At 49.7% G+C, this 16,462-nt stretch overlaps 6 protein-coding genes across 6 annotated transcripts; 4 read left to right on the top strand and 2 right to left on the bottom strand.

The window, feature by feature from the left end:
• Nucleotides 1-692: 692 nt before the first annotated feature.
• Nucleotides 693-1,797, bottom strand: LTR84_001289 (uncharacterized protein; the record flags this gene model as incomplete). Its single annotated transcript, XM_064844914.1, has 2 exons — nt 693-1,243; nt 1,299-1,797. The coding sequence occupies 2 exons, from the start codon at nt 1,795-1,797 to the stop codon at nt 693-695; spliced, it is 1,050 nt and encodes a 349-aa protein (XP_064707172.1).
• A 1,025-nt stretch (nt 1,798-2,822) lies between these two features.
• On the bottom strand, nt 2,823-3,586 carry LTR84_001290 (uncharacterized protein; the record flags this gene model as incomplete). The annotated part of the gene is made up of 2 exons (XM_064844915.1): nt 2,823-3,470; nt 3,530-3,586. 2 exons carry the CDS (start codon nt 3,584-3,586, stop codon nt 2,823-2,825), a joined length of 705 nt encoding a protein of 234 aa, XP_064707173.1.
• A 636-nt stretch (nt 3,587-4,222) lies between these two features.
• Nucleotides 4,223-7,553, top strand: LTR84_001291 (uncharacterized protein; the record flags this gene model as incomplete). The annotated part of the gene is made up of 8 exons (XM_064844916.1): nt 4,223-4,240; nt 4,351-4,452; nt 4,911-5,884; nt 5,938-5,960; nt 6,680-6,696; nt 6,826-6,960; nt 7,011-7,114; nt 7,169-7,553. The coding sequence occupies 8 exons, from the start codon at nt 4,223-4,225 to the stop codon at nt 7,551-7,553; spliced, it is 1,758 nt and encodes a 585-aa protein (XP_064707174.1).
• A 1,021-nt stretch (nt 7,554-8,574) lies between these two features.
• On the top strand, nt 8,575-10,642 carry LTR84_001292 (uncharacterized protein; the record flags this gene model as incomplete). The annotated part of the gene is made up of 5 exons (XM_064844917.1): nt 8,575-8,771; nt 8,832-9,165; nt 9,218-9,445; nt 9,505-10,065; nt 10,133-10,642. The coding sequence occupies 5 exons, from the start codon at nt 8,575-8,577 to the stop codon at nt 10,640-10,642; spliced, it is 1,830 nt and encodes a 609-aa protein (XP_064707175.1).
• A 965-nt stretch (nt 10,643-11,607) lies between these two features.
• LTR84_001293 (uncharacterized protein) lies at nt 11,608-13,571 on the top strand (the record flags this gene model as incomplete). The annotated part of the gene is made up of 2 exons (XM_064844918.1): nt 11,608-12,642; nt 12,696-13,571. 2 exons carry the CDS (start codon nt 11,608-11,610, stop codon nt 13,569-13,571), a joined length of 1,911 nt encoding a protein of 636 aa, XP_064707176.1.
• A 1,867-nt stretch (nt 13,572-15,438) lies between these two features.
• LTR84_001294 (uncharacterized protein) lies at nt 15,439-16,062 on the top strand (the record flags this gene model as incomplete). The annotated part of the gene is made up of 1 exon (XM_064844919.1): nt 15,439-16,062. One exon carries the CDS (start codon nt 15,439-15,441, stop codon nt 16,060-16,062), a length of 624 nt encoding a protein of 207 aa, XP_064707177.1.
• Between the last annotated feature and the right edge of the window lie 400 nt (nt 16,063-16,462).

Genomic DNA, 16,462 nt, shown 5'->3' on the forward strand with positions numbered 1-16,462 from the left:
CCTACGTATTTATTATACCTAACATCTGGAGCACCCCAGAAATCATGTCAAAATATAGGGTTTGTGAAGTACGTCTCGGAGTGGAACTATGAACGGTGCCACAGTCATGCAAGAAAGCTGAGGACTACCTAAGCTTCATGCCTTAGGTAGCTTAAGGTAGCCCGGCGACTCTCCGCCTTCCCCAAAACTTCTTGTCTTTGGCTTGAGCTTGACGATCAACGGTTGTCGGCAATTGAGTGGTTTCATCCGAAGCTCACTCGTCGCCAGCCCTCAGTGTCAGAGAGGTATTGAGGATGGTGCCTGCCTAACTAATCACTTATGCTTGCTGAAGGAAGTTGCAGAAGGAGTTCATCTTATTCGAACGGCTTCCTTCCACTTGACCTGGACTTTTAGTCCTGCTGTCTGGTTCCTATCTTTGGCCACATCTTGTGCTGCTCATTCACACACCCCATAGACTAAATCGGTGGGTGAAAGCTCCTGTGTGAGTGTTTTTTCGATCAGACGCTCAACATGGATCGAAGTGCCACCATCATGTCGAGGAAGTGCCATAAGCACTCTCCCAAGTAGTAGTCTCTGAGTCCATAATCCAACAAACCCTTCTCGGCATTCACCAATGCTCATGGGTATCATCTCCAACCAGTTTCTGGGTGCCAATTCGGTAAGCAACATGACGGTCTGACTGAGTGGTGGCTCTAGTCGCTCCCAGTCTCGCTCTCACTGTCATCCTCATCAGTACCATTGTCCGCATCCTTATCGTCGCTATCAGAGTCGCCGGAGCTACTCTCTTCGGTAGTATCCTCTTCCGATGGCACTTCATGCACACTTTCGACATCACCATCTTTCACCTCCCCAGCAACCTCGGTGTTGGTGTCTTTCACAACCTGGATCTCAACAACCTTCGGCTTCTCGACCGCTGATTCCAACTTATCAAGCCGGCCCTTTTGCTCGTTCAACATTCGCAACACCGCTCCACTTAAGCCTTCTTGAGCAGTCGCGCCACCCGCCATAGTGTTCATCTGACCCCTGGCAAGATCGAGAATGGTCTCACGTGCCGCTTCAACCAGAACAGCCATCGCAGTTGGCTCGGTACCGCATTCCTGCTCCAACTTTTGTGAGACGAGTGAGAGTCTGGTACTGGGGAGTGATTCGCGGAGGCGCTTGATAGCTTGTGTTTCGGCGTCAAGGCGGCTGTTGAATGTGACGTTGGAATGGGGATCATCGAATTTTCGCTTGAGGCCGGCTGCTGCTGTTTAGTTAGCACAGGCTGACCCGTCAAAGTCCAATTCCACAACACTTACCAAGAACTTTGGTAGCTCCCTGAACACCTTCCAATTTCTTTCCTGTGGCTTCTGCAAGGGCTTTCTTCTCCGCTTCTCTCTTTCGTCGTGCTTTGTTTTTCTGCTCGCGCCGCTCAGCTGCTTCAGGGCTTTCTACTGGCACCTCATAAGCGATGCTCTTGACTTCCGACTTGACAGGGGATGGATCCTTGCTGTTGTCCTTTTCCTGTGCATCGGACTTGTCCTTCTTTTCCTTCCTCTCCTTTTTCTCTTTCTTTTCATTCTTCTCCTGTTTCTCGGTTTTCTCCTTCTTTTCCTTCTTGGCCTTCTTATCCTTCTTCTCCTTGCGTTCTTTCTTATTCTTCTTCTTGTCCTTCTTTGACTTCTTGCTCACCACCTTGGCCTGCTCCTTCTTCTCATGGTCGGAAGAACTGTCATCAAGCTCGGAAGAGTCTTCAAATGGCTCGGCAGGCGCAGAGAATGAGGGCTTTTCTGCGGCTTGCTTATGGGCTTTGGCCATCTGCCGCGCAATCCATGCTGGGTCGGATCTGGGATTGGGACCGAGATTTTCGTTGCATTGGAGAAGATGGGACGACCACCGGCGGCGGGAGCAGTTGAAGAGATGGTACACGGAGAAGGTGGTGACATTGGTGCTGGTTGGCCCCCCGGGAACTTTCGGACTGGTTGAGTGCTGGCTGAGGAAAAGCTTACTTCGCTGAGAGACTTCCAAGCATCTTTCCTGTTTCCCGGTGAGAAAGTCAAGCGGCGGTTGGTAGAGAAGGGCATTGGAGACGGTGAGGAAGCATGCGACGTGCGGCGTTCAAAATCTTTGATGGCCATGGGTTTGTTTTGGTAGTCTCTGGCATGATCCTTGCCGTCGCTATGCTTGCAGTTAGATTGGGCTGAGCCGGACATCGAGTCGCGCTGCTGCTTCTTCGACTTTGCCGGTGGAGTGTAGCCCTTCATTTCGCAAGCGTGCTTAGAAAGGGTCAAGTTTTGGTGTCTGGAAGAGGAAATCAGCAAGGGAAAAAGTGTGGGGGACTTGAAGGCCTCTGTCCACACTCACTTTGTGTTGATCTCGATTGCGAATACGTTGTGGACGTGCGGATTTAGCAGACTCAGGCACAGATAGGATTTTGATGAAGATAGAAGGAGAAATATTTGAGTCGACTGACTCGGAGGAAAGTGTAGAGGATTGATGCAGTGGGGGGAGGATATCAAGAAAGAAGATAATAAAAAGGTCTATGAGTCCCTTTGATGACAAGTCGACAAAAGTCCACAAAGTGAAGATGAGATGGGCTAGAGGGCGGTGTTACCAGCAGGTGAGTGTGAAGGTTGGAAGGTTGTGAGAATGAAGGTCAAATTGTCCTTTGATTCACCCAAGGCTTCGTTTCCTTGTCAGTCCTGGAAGATCTGTGGAGGCCACTGTGGACAAAACACACTGTTGCTTCTAAAATGGCTGTGTGACTTGATAGTGGATGTTAGTGAGAATCCGAGTGCACTGCCAGAACGACGCCGTCTCTATGAATCTCGCATCTCTTGCTCTCAGGCGGTGAGAATGCGTCTGGATTCATCACTTTCGGATCCAATGACAGACACCGATCCTTGTGTGAGAGCAGTCTTAATTTCCTCCCACGAGCCCGAATCCACACATCTCTGACCTTCTTCTATCACATAAGTGGTGAATCCAGCTTTCGCAGAGCTCAACGCTGTATCCTTCACACAATAATCACCAGCCAATCCAACAACATAGACATGCGAAATGTCCCGTCCCCTCAACTCATCAGCAAGGTCAAGATTCACCCCCCCTGCTCCAGCAGTGAGGTTTCCGAATGAATCGGAAAAGGCCGAATACATCTCGACATCAGAATTCATACCTTTTCTCACCGTGATGTCAAACTGGTCTGAATCGAGCTCGTCAATTAATGCAGCTCCAAGAGTGTCTTGCACGCAATGGACTGGCCAGAGACGTTGCTTCATGGTCTCATTGGGCTTGTTACCGATGACATTCTGGACGTCAACGAAGCATTCGAATGGCTTGTTGTTGGGTTCAGGATGATTGCTTGCGAATGAGATGTGATCTTTGGGATGGAAATCCTGAGTAGCCACCTTCAGGACGAACTGTTGGGAATGAAGTAGCTTGTTGATAAGTGGGGCAATGTCACGGCCGCCTGACACTGCCAGTGAGCCGTTCTTTTCATGATCAGTGAGAGATACAACGATGTGGCTCAGATGGACTTCATTATGCTTACAGGGGGGCAGAAGTCGTTCTGCATGTCCACAACAATGAGAGCAGGCTTGAAAGCCATCGTCTTGATCCCTGGTAGTGATTGGCTCTCCAGGTGACTTACATTGAATGGTCTAGTGGGATATGAGCCAGGTCAATCGGGTATTGTTGTCCTGCTCTACACAGTGGACAGGAAAGAGATGGAATTCATGGTCAGGAAATGTTTCACGCTGAACTATTGGCAGATATGGGTAGAATGATGTACTTGATAGCCCTGAAACAGGAATGCTGTAGGCGTGCCAAATGGGAATAGCCTTGGGCCAAGGCGCTAATGGCAACGTTTAGTGCCATTTGGGGTCATCTTCTTCCTCGTTCTTTGGAACTTTCCATTTACAACCTACCCTTACGCCTAACTAGGTGTCGCTTGATTGAAGACGGTGACCTTCTTTTAATATCTACCACTGATTGTTTATATTGTGATCAGGAACCTGATACTGAACCTTCATTTTCCAAGGGACAATTCTCGGGAGACACTACTATTCGAGCGTAAAATTACTGCCTCCCAGGCGCTTTCAAGTCATCCTTCACTTCCACCCGACACTCACTTAGGCTGCCCGGGCGCCCCACGAGTTGTAGAAATACTCCTTCAGTCATAATCAAATCCAAAGGCAGAGTTTCAAGAGCAACTACAGAGACACAAACCTGCTGGGCTCTCACGATGTCCAAAGCGACGGTGGTATGCCTGCTCTTTCTTTCTGGTGTCTCATCACGCGCATCACCAATTCCATGACTACTGCCTCACATCCGAGTTGAACATGATGATGGCTAACCAGCTGCGTAAACCAGGGCGAGGTCTATGCCAAAGTGATCAATGATGTCTGCGATCACTCGAGACAGGACTTCGAAGAAGGTGGTGTCGAACTGGCAACCCTAGACTTGTTGAGATCGGTATGTTGAACATCATTTCTTTCTTGTTCCTGATTCATCGATCATTCAAACCATCGGGAAGAATCCATCTTCATTTCATATCACGTTTCAAGGCAAGTAGCTCAACAACTGTGGGCAATCAACCTGTGTGGTGGTGCTTTGAAATCGCCTTCGCAGGTGCTGGGCGAGAAGCCGTGGACAGGCAGGGCGAGAGTCGGGGGCGAGGCGGGGATCCGAAGGTTCTTGAGGGATGCGGGAAGGGTGCCCCTTGAGTCATGCCCTCTTATACGCAAAATCGGCCGCCTAGACTCTAGGGGCGCCTAGCTTCCACGCCAAATCTCGCACCGCCCACCATCCGCCCACTTTCCGTGTTACAAAATGTCTCCACACTAATCCATATGCGGAATCGTTCCCATCTTATCGCACGTGACACAATATTCAGTTCTCAAAGACGAATGCTAACTGGAATCACCATATAGGAATGGCAGAAGAAGCTGTCCAGCCTCAAGGTTGCTCAATTACCATGGGATCCTCCGCCAATGCCGGTCAAGGAGCAGACCCTTCCGAGCAATGCTAAAGCTATCCCTCAAACTCTCCCTAGCAATGGTAATACCGTCAACAGTCCACCACCCCAGCAAGCGCCGTCGGCTGCTCCTCTTAAGGGCGAGAGCAGTTCGGCTTTTCCAACCCAACTTCCCCCTCCACAAAATTACCAAGTACCATCATTTCCTCAAGGACAGCCATTGACAGCACGGGAGCGAGCAGCACAAAGCCTACATGACAATTTTGGCCATCGTGCTGGTGCTCAGATCGCTCAATTACAATCCAATCAGCCTCGAGTTCCAATCCAACCAGCGGGTAGCCCGACCAGTAACTTCATTAAGCAGGAAGAAGGTTCAGCGCCGTTGTCAGGAGTCCAGGACTATCATAATGGCGTACCACAACAATCGGCTGCTCCAATTCAAGCGAGTCAAACTGATGGAGCCGGCGAAGCACATGATGAGTGGACGGCAGAATACCTAAGACGCAAAGCATTATTTAACAATCGCGGTGCCGAGGCCGACCGATTGATGAAGACACAGTTCATGGCCAAGCAACAAGAAATGGAAGGTGGAGGACTATTGTTGAGTCTTGACGAGCGGACCACTCTCCACAAAAAGGCATTACACCGAGCCAACGAGTTACAAGTCAGTGGAACGACAGCGTCACCCACCGGACAGCCTTCCAGCATTGCGCGAGCTCAAGGTGACGCCGCTGGTGATGACGACGATGATGTGGACGATGAGGACGCAATCAACTCCGACCTTGACGACCCCGACGATCTAGCAGCAAATGAGGAAGATGGAGAGAATACCGACCAAGTAATGCTTTGCACATATGACAAGGTTCAACGCGTCAAGAACAAGTGGAAGTGCACACTCAAGGATGGAGTTCTCCGAGTCGAGGGCAATGAGTGAGTTTGACACCATTTGGCTTGGTAATCATGATGCTAACCCACTTGACTAGATATGTATTCCACAAAGGTCAAGGTGAATTCGAATGGTGAATCAAATGATACAATCGACAATAGTCTCAGGGAGGTAGAACAGGTTAGGGCTTTTGGAGAATCCACGCGGCGTTTCTGCCCAAGTGCATACTAGGACGGCATGGTTTCTATGGACGATGGCCTGGTCAATTGTGCAGTGTCCCACACACGCTCTTCGATGGCAGGGGGTTAAAAGTTTCGAGTATATGGGATATGATGGAGTATCGGACGCTTGCAGGAGAACATTTATTCCGACCTGAAGATGTGTTTCCACAATGGCATGGCAGACATGAGATAATGCTAGCTGAAGCTTGAATGCGACAAATGACAATATTAAAGTCAACAGACGATACCTTGATAATTGAAGGTGCAGTCATCCGAGTGAGGACACGTCGTAGCTGTTCTTTTGCTTGCTTAATCGAGTTATGTCACAGAATGAAAGGGGGTTAGTGGGGTTGAAAGTGGGAAAGCGGCGCATGCCACCCACTGCACCTGAGGCTGCCAGCTTGGCCAACTTGCACTTTGGGGGGGAAGCCACTTTCAAGTTGACGCGTGTGACGCAATGCAAATGGAACCGCACTCACACTCACATCCTGTCCTCTGTTCCCTCCACCATCTTAAAATCTGTTCTCTTGAATTCTCTTCTGTTGTGGAACCGTCCTCTCCTGTATCCTACAAATACTCGACTTTTCCAAAAGTCACCAATCCTCTTCTTCCTCACAGCTGCTGTCAAGCACCCCGTAACATTCCTGGGTTCTCGCCTTGACCGCCAAAATGACTCTCTACTACAGCCTGGTTAGTCCGATTCCAAGCTAGTTGCCTGGTCATTGGCATGTGATATTGAGATCTGACCACTGACACATCTACAGGTGTTTGTGCTTCTCGTGGCCGAGATGGCATTATTCGTGGCTCTGATCATCCCACTGCCATATGCAGCCAAACGAAAGCTATTCAACTTCATCTCCGAAAGTCCATTGGTGGCCAAACTACAGTATGGAATGAAGGTAGGAATACTCTACACAAGTCGGCAAGGACACTCCACTGACATTCAAAGATCACCTTCATATTCATCCTTATTCTTTTCGTCGACAGCGTCAACAGAGTCTATCGTGTTCAGGTTGAAATGGCTCTTCTTGCAAAGGATTCCTCCGGTGTTGGGTAAGAAATCTGAACAACTCCAAATACATCTGATCCCCCACTAACACGACACAGACGAGCTGCCGCCGTTGGGTCCGAACGTATGGAAGTCCAAGCTCGCAAGTTCTATTCTCAACGCAACATGTACCTCACTGGATTTACCCTCTTCCTGTCTCTGATCCTTAACCGCACTTACGGCATGATCCTCGATGTCCTCCGTTTGGAGGAGAAGGTCAAGATGTACGAAGGTGATAAGGATGCCGGTGGCAAGGAAGGAGAGAAGCTCGGCCACAGATACCGCGCAGATCAGATTGGAGAACTCAAGAAGCAACTTGATCAGAAGGATCGTGATCTCCAAGCTATGAAGAAGCAGGCCCAAGGTCTGCAGAAGGAGTACGATAGTTTGAGCACAAAGTACAACCAGACGAACCCTGGAGATGGAAACAAGAAGAGTAACTAGGTCATCGACCAGGTTGACTCTTAGTTGACCAATGGCTTTTGGTGTAACAACACTACGACTGCCGCTTTTACCGCTCACGTCACAAGTTGACACGACTTATGCGGCATTGGACCTCTGTTCTTTCGGCGTCACGAGACCAGTTTCTTTGAGGGCAACTTGGGGTCGAACAGAAATGGGCCAGCACTCTTATCTGTAGTTTAGAGGGCTATATTTTGGTGAATTGGATGCTCGTGCAAATGGATGAGTACAGCCATGGACGCTTTCTGGCGTTATAGACTGCACAAACGAATTGAACAGGCCTTTTTGAGAATAACAAAGTTGATGGCCGCTCGGTTAGATACCTACATTATCGATGTCTTAAGTTAATGCAATGGCTGAATGACTTAATGAACCTCGAACTAGCAACCCTTGTTCCTCTCCAATCCTCTTGGCCGGCTTCTAAATCTAGCCTAATATTTACCTGAATGCTCCCTCCCAATTCCCAAAGTGTACACTTCTCTCCACGATCCCTGCATCCCCACCATTCTCGGACTCAACATCCTTGCAGAGGATGGGTCACATCCAGAGATCTTAAACTACTTGTCATTCATCCACAGTTCTCTCGGCAGCTCGACATTGCCTATGTCCTTGAGGAGAAGCCGACACAGGTGCATCGGAGGTCCAATCACGCTGGATCTCCCACTATCCCCTGTACCACCTTTCTTGAACGGCTAATATCGAAACCCATCTGCGAGGTAGAACTCACACTAGTTACTCAGTTCATCGCGTCACCAACCCATTACATTGCGGGTGATTTACCATCGAGCGGTCCATCGGCCGACGCCCGCATGGTAGCTCGAGCTTCAAATGGGAAAGAATGAACGGTGAGTACAACCGATTTCCATCTCGACCATTAAAATAGGTAGGTAGGTTGTTTGTTACACGCTCAAGCTGTCAAACAGGTTCCTCTCCAACTACCTGCTTCATTCCTTCCGTATCTCAGGCTCTTCAACTTTCTACCCCGCTACTTTGCGCCTGCCAGATGTTGGCATCCATCGCCAGTATAGTGGGCTTGCTGCTAGTAGGAGGCTTTGCACGCCCTTCTTACAACGCGCTCCCTTTCTCTGCATTTGATGCCAGTCAGGTGACTGCTGGTGATACGAGTCTTCAAGTGGACTTGGGTTATTCGATCTACGAGGGATATAACAATGCCACTACGGGTTTGAATGTCTGGAGAGGGTAGGGATTATCCCTCTAGCTCGGTTGCCCTCGATAAAAGTGGCTAATGTGTTGAGTCAGAATCCGCTTTGCAGCTTCCCCCACTGGCAGAAACAGATGGCAAGCTCCTCAAGTACCTGAGACGGAGCGTGGAACAGTAATCTCAGCAAATCAGCATGGACCAATCTGTCCTCAGAACCAGAACACCGGCTTGACTTTTGTCCCGCTGAACAGTACTGGTTCGAGTGAAGATTGTCTCTTCCTGAACGTCTATGCTCCAGCAAATGCTTCCGATTTACCAGTCTTGGTCTGGATCCACGGGGGAGGCTATGGGCGTGGAAACGGTCGACAAGATCTTTCTGCGTTAATAAATGCCAACAATGACTCTTTTGTTGGTGTCAGTATTCAATACCGTGTAAGGACCATGTTCATGATGCTTGATGGCTTGTGATATTGATATTCAGCAGCTTGGGGCCTTTGGATTCCTGGCCAGCGACGAAGTTTACCGCAAGGGAAGTGTCAATGCTGGCTTGCTTGACCAACATTTCGGACTCCAATGGGTACAGAACTACGTGCATCTCTTCGGAGGTGATGCGTCCAAGGTAACCATCTCTGGTCAATCTGCCGGAGCTGGAGCTGTCATGCTGCAGGGTATGGCGTACGGTGGCACCCTTGGTCAATCACTATTTAGGAATGTAAGTGGGAAAGAAGACCAAGTTGAAACCCTGCGTAGATTAGCTGACTGAAAGGGTAGTCCATCGCAGCCTCACCATATTTGCCCATGCAGTATGGCTACAAAGACTGGCAGCCGTCCCAAGCGTACTACGCCTTTGCAACCATGGTTGGATGTGCTCCAAGTCTAGCATATGGCGCCCACCCGGGAACAATTTTTGATTGCCTGGTCTCCAAGGATACCGACATACTCCAAAATGCAAGCGCAACCTTGAGCGAAACGGGAAAATATGGGACTTGGTGCTTCCTACCAGTGACCGACGGTTCATTCGTTCAGGATCTTCCCAGCCGTCAACTCTTGCGGCGCGAGATCAATGGGCTGAATTTGTTGGCCAGCAATGCTGCTCTGGAAGGACCGGCTTACACCCAGCCCAACATCACCACGGAAAATGATCTGGTAGGTTGGTTGCGGTTGACATTTCCATCGTTTTCGAATGATGACATCGCCAAAGTACTGCTATACTATCCCGGCTCCAATGATTCTGTTAATCCGAATGCTTCTCTGTATGCTTCATCGGGTACAAGCGAGCCTAGCTTCATTACCCAGAGCAGTGTTGCGACAGGCCAGCAGCAAAGAGCATTTGTGAGTCTATCCACTTCTTGGGAGTTCTCTTTCCTGATCCATCGTTGCTCACTGAAACCCTGAACAGGCCATTTACTCAGAGACAACATTTGTCTGTCCATCATACTGGCTCGCCGAGGCATATTCGGATTCTGGAAGAACCTCCTATCGTCACCAGTATTCTGTCCCAATAGCACTTCATGGTACTGACGTGCCATCATTCTTTGGCCCTCCGTCACCCAACCAGAGTCCTGATTTTGTCAACGCCATGATGCAAATCTGGGGCAATTTCATTTTGACAGACAAACCCTCGATACCAGATCTTGTTGCGAATGGCATCTCTACGAATAATACGCAAACAAACCCGGCATCTGATTGGCCGCCGTATAGGATCAATGCGCCATATCAGCTGAATCTGAACCTGACCGGTGGCGATCCATATCCATTCAACTTATCTTACATCAAGGTCAATCTGACTCAATATGGTGGACCGAACTTGAGGAACAATATCTCCTTGGTTGATGCTTATACCTGGGAGGCCGGAAGGGGTTATCGGTGTGATATGTGGAGGAGTTTAGGTGCTATTGTGCCAGAGTAGACATTAGGTCTTTGACAGCTTAGACCCCTTGAGGATTGTTTGCACCTGCCTGGTGGCAAGGCTGGCATTTCAAGGGGGGTTTGAAATCAACGCTATCAAGGCATGAGAAGACTATTCTTCCGAGAGATTACTCTTTCCGCCCTGGACTGTTGTCATCCGAGCGTCTGCATAAAACTCGATGTTGTACTACATGAATGGCGTGCTTTGTCAAACTAAATGACGGAGGCACGTACGACCGAAAGGATTCAGCCTGTCTGCTTCTTCCCACTCATGAGCCGATAATGGTCCACTGCATGTATTGGTTTGACAGAACCTCGGTGGTACAACTTTCCCTGGAACCACTACTAGTAAAGAACATCTCCATATCTTAGTTCAACTACTGTCCAATTGCAAAGCCTCGGTCCGGGATCGATGACATCGTCGGCTCACAATTTCCATATTGGACAATCCTGTACCGTCCCACGTGCCCAGAGCTTGTGGCTTTGAGAAGCTTTGGCTTGCTACCACTTGCATACCTAGGTTGTCCTCCTCCACTTTGCGAATATTTGGAGAAACCTAATACTCGCAGCTCTACACAACCTTTATGCAAGCTTCTTGCCCTCCGGACCTGGCTAACATCGATCAGGAAGCTCGATTGTCCATTTAGCTACTCTTCAAAGTCAGTGCATGCTGTATGCATTGAGCATGATTGGAGCACTCCTACTCTCAGGACCTGACCATGCAGATCACATCCCGGAATTTTGTGATCTCACAACGTGAACCCCTCACCTCACGACTTATCGCATGCTTGTCTCGGGTGAGAACTGCTTGTTTGTGATGGCCTGACGAATTTTCCAATGAAAAGCTGTAGAGCTATAAAGCTCTGGAGGGTTGTGCCAATCCCCTCGAAAGAAAAAAAAAGATCCTGGTGAGTTGAAATTTCTCTGCGTCTTGATCGTTTGAAGTCGTAGTGACTCCAGGCAAAGATGTTGCAGTTACTCGCCTTCTTGTCCTTGATCGTGACTTCGCTCGCTTCCTACGGTGCCAACCTCAACTATCGCTCCCCATCACACAACCATCCAGGTCTCGGAATCTCTGTCCGCAAGGTCGTTAAGCGACACGAGCCTCGATCAGCGTTCGCTGAAGGCCAGCTCAACTTCACCCATGGTGTTGCTTCGGGCGACCCGTACCCTAACAGTGTAATTCTGTGGACAAGATGTGCACCAGATTTGGATAACGTCGACGACAATAGCACGACCTCCGGCCTCGTCAGCCTCTACAACCCAGTGCCTATCTTCTCGAGCAATGACACCGACGAACATAAACCTGTGTCCAATGCTCCAGTCTGTTTGAACTGGAAGATCGCATCAGACAAAGGACTCTCCGCTGTCGTGGACTCGGGGACTGTACATACAAGCTCCGACGTCGACTATACGGTCAAGGTCGAAGCGACGAAGCTACAGCCTTTCACACAATACTACTATCAGTTCAACGTGTGCAACTCGAATGTGTCAAGCTTGGTCGGCCGCACCAAGACGACACCCTCACCCACCGATGATACCAGTGCAGTAGGATTGGCTGTCTACTCTTGCAGCAACTATCCATTCGGATTCTTCAATGCGTATGGTAATCCGGTCAGGAAGGATTCAGTTGACTATGTTCTTCATCTTGGAGACTACATCTACGAATATGGAAATGGCGAGTATGGTTGGGGTAATTCCATCGGGCGTATCCCATTACCCGATCGACAAATCTACACCCTCTATGACTATCGAAAGCGACATGCCACCTACCGAACTGATCATGATCTGGTATTGAGTCATCAGAATTTCCCTTGGATCCCGGTCTGGGACGACCATGAGGTTGCTGATAATACTTATCGTGATGGGTCAGCTGAACTCAATAACACCGAGGCCTCCTTTGTCGCAGATGGTGGTGTCTCAGTTGATCAACGAAAGATGAATGCTGTCCGAGCTTATTGGGAGTGGCAGCCAATTCGACAGGTTGATATTAGCGATGATGTAAGTTCCGCCTTCCTTACTCTCAGTTGCTTTTGACTAAATTCAGACACAAGCTACGCATTTGGCGCTCTTTCGCCATCGGCAATCTTCTTGACCTGGTCATGCTTGACACTCGTCAATACGATCGATCGATCACCGACCTGTACTGGAACACGCATTACATCCACGAGATCTCCAACGACGCAGGTCGATCGATGATGGGCTCACGCCAAGAGAACTGGTTCTACAAGACTTTGATAGACTCCAAAGAACGAGGAGCAACATGGCGAGTCATCGGCTCCCAGACCGTCTTCAGTAGAATCAATGCTTCCGTCGCATATGGGAACGTCGACCCCTTCAACTATGACCAGTGGGATGGATATCTCGCCAACCGCAACCGAACCTACAAGACCTTGTACGATAACAACATCACCAACAACATCATGATCTCTGGCGACAGCCACGCCAATTGGGTTAGCGACCTGATCTGGCTAGGTGAACACCCCTACAACGCCAGCACCGGCGAGGGCGCCATCGGCGTCGAATTCGGCGGTTCAGCCGTCTCCTCTCCTTCACCAGCAGGACAGAACATCAGCATCGCCCGCAGCGTGCTCAGCAGTCAGGCTCTTGTCCAGAGCAACCCCGAGCTCCAGTGGCAGGAATTCTACTACCGCGGCTACTTTGAACTACACCTCTCGCACGAGAAAGTCGACGCCAAGTTTTTCGGGCTGCCGACCCTGATCAACCGCAATCCCAATGAGATCAGTCTTGCGAACTTCACTGTCTATGCGGGCGAGAATCATCTGCATCGCTTTAACGGCAGTACCGTCCCAGGTGGCGCTGTGGAGAATGGGTTCATCAAGCTCGGTAAGACGGTGCAGACGAACATCACGAATTCGACGGAGACGGGACTGTATTTCATCAGTCATGAGGATGTGGAGGATTTGTGAAGGTGATGTTTTGAGTTGAAGGGGTAGTGGCGCCTGTGGTGTGATCTGGTTACAGGACAACGAAGATATCGCTTAGGTGGCTGTCATGTCGTGCTAGGAGAAGTGGCCATAGCCATATCCATAGCCATAGCCATAGCCATATATAATGTAGATAGTAATCAGCAATTGATAGCGATTTTCCTTACTACAGTGCCAAGTAGGTAGGTACTCATGATCAAACCAGTTTTGAAAGAGAAGAAGGAATTGATCCTAGACGTGCTATGCCATGGGGGACTTTTGAACTTTATGTTGGAGATGTATCGTGTTGGGCAAGCTAAGATAGACCAATCTTCCAAATTGTGAATGCTCCTGGTATCTCATGTATGGGAATATAAGCCTCTTACTCGTAGGTGACCAAATCTCTAATGATATTGATGAGTTCAATTGGCTCATTAGTAGGAACATATTTCAGTAGTGGGGAGTGAGGAGAGCAAAAGGCTGAGATATTTAGCAATGCCCCTCCCTTCCCCTCCCCTCGCGAGGCTGAGCTGGATTTCGCTTAGTGCGTTAAGTGGCTTGAGAATCTGCCTGCCTGTTCGCCTTGGCCAATCGCGGTCTCCCAAGTCTGACTGTGGCCGCCGCTGGAATGCACTGCAATTTTAGCGTCCCTCGTCCCTCAGTCCGGATAACCTCGTCACCAAGATCTTTCCAGAAGCCTGTCTGCGTAGCTGGGAAACCGTCTTGAATTAAGAGGATCAGACCTGCCTCGGCATTTCCCGACGACATCACTTCTTGGGGTAGAGCCAAGCCGGTCATGGTATGATTCTGATGTTTCACGGATGATTTTCACGACTGTAGCTCCAGCCTGAACAAGGCAGACTCCACGATTTCTCTTGTTCACGGTGCTGGAGACCTGTACCAGACTTTGCACCACGCAAACAATCCCTTCGCATCGCACAAGGGGAGGCAAAGGATGTGCTGAATGACTCATAAGCATCAGAGTCTCCATCAAACACCTCCTACCGACGAAATATCTGGCCGTTTGGATTTCGTTTGCGTGTTCGTCCGTGGAGCTCTAGACATTTTCACCCACCAAGTGACAAAACTGTTGAGGATCTCTCTGTACACTGTGCGATCCCACTTTTCCCTGAGGCAGCGGAATTCGTCACAAAGGCGTGAAGGGTTCACTTCACTAGCGAACATCTGCCTAGAGCTGAGTGCTAGGTACCACTAACTTTTTGGTTTTGTTCAGATCGTACCCTGAAAGCACATCTCAGGCTGGGAGATCGGGCAAGCAAGCACTGCATGGCTGTCACTACACCAGGACCCTGACACCAAATCTTCAATATCCTGAAGCGACTCACACCACGGCGTCTTGTGTCAGTGGAGCAGAAGTCTGGCAGAAGGCTTCACCTTGGGAGCTAGGATTCACAAGACCTCCCAGTGTCAGAACCGGTGGTGACAGACTTTTTCTGCGTCACGGCTCACTGCCTCAACTGAATTCAGGTTTAAAAAGCGAGGAGTGTCGAGCCTGGTTGTTCGCTGTTTCCTCATCTTATATTCTGCCGACACGAACGTCACTTTATTATTGGAGAGTGAGTTGATCGAACACATACGACTGAAATATTGGTCCTATACTTGTCTTCCATGGGAAAAAACGGAAAGACTACATCTTGATTGACAGAGCAACTGGCGAATCCACTGTCATTCCTCATCAACACCATCATACGTTATATCCCATATATCGGATAGCTTTCGATATATCTCAGGTTCAGCATAGCGAAGACCGACCACTCTCATCTCTACACCGACGAATAGCCCTAAGTTTTTCGTGATATTTCAAAGTCCACAAACCACCAGAATCACCGATCTAATCACTTCCTCAACCATGTCGAACACACCAACGACCGCCGCCGCGACCACGACCCCACGCATCGGCATCGCAGTCTTCGTCGTCCACCCGGTGCCCAACACACTCCCCCCACAATTCAAATTCATCATGGGGCGCCGCCTCGGCTCGCACGGCAGCAACACATGGGCGCTGCCGGGCGGGCACCTGGAGCACGGCGAAACATTCGAAGAATGCGCGATCCGCGAGACGCTCGAGGAGACGGGCCTGGACATCGAAGACGCGAGGTTCCTCACGACGACCAACGACCTGATGCCGAACCTGAAGGACGGAAGCGGAGGCACGCTGCACTATGCGACGGTGTTCATGGTCGCGAAGGTCAAGCCGTGGAGTGGTGCCGTCGGCACGGGCGAGGCCCTTTTTAGTATGCCGAACCCCAAGGTCATGGAGCCCCTGAAGTGCGGTGGCTGGGAGTGGGTTTCTTGGGAGGATTTGGAGGGATGGGCGACGAGGCAGATCGACAGGGAGAAGGAGAGGGATGCGGATGGTACAAATTTTGCGGTCAATGGCAGGCTCGGAGGGTATGATGATCGTCAGGTGTTCACGCCCATGGTGAATCTGCTGCTGCAGCGGCCTGGTGTCGTCCCTTCGTGGAGCGGCTAAATGGTGAATGCCAATGGAGTCGGTCATGTGTGCCGGCGATGGGTTTCAGGGTGCTTACGATTCTGCCGATCATGTCATGCGTGCATGGGCTTTGGTGAAGTTTTTGTCACTATGACAAGGCCACTGAAATTATAGAATGTATCTCCTTGTGCAGCACTTACAGCTGCCGTAGTTGATCGAATAGCTCAACATGGCAACACCTCATCCTTCTACATGCACCTCATTAACTCCCCAAAAAACGCCTTTTCTCACGCCTACAGACCCCTTAAAAGCAACCCTGTCCTACCTGTATTGATTAAGATTCCGCAGTGCTGAGCATGTGGAAGAAAAATAACCACATGCGTGATTCTCGCTCGGAAATCGACACCGTGTCTTCCTTATTAGTATGCTTGGTATCATT

This window comes from Exophiala bonariae, assembly GCF_035927105.1.
Source record: "Exophiala bonariae strain CCFEE 5792 chromosome Unknown scaffold_10, whole genome shotgun sequence".
Taxonomy (NCBI): domain Eukaryota; kingdom Fungi; phylum Ascomycota; class Eurotiomycetes; order Chaetothyriales; family Herpotrichiellaceae; genus Exophiala; species Exophiala bonariae.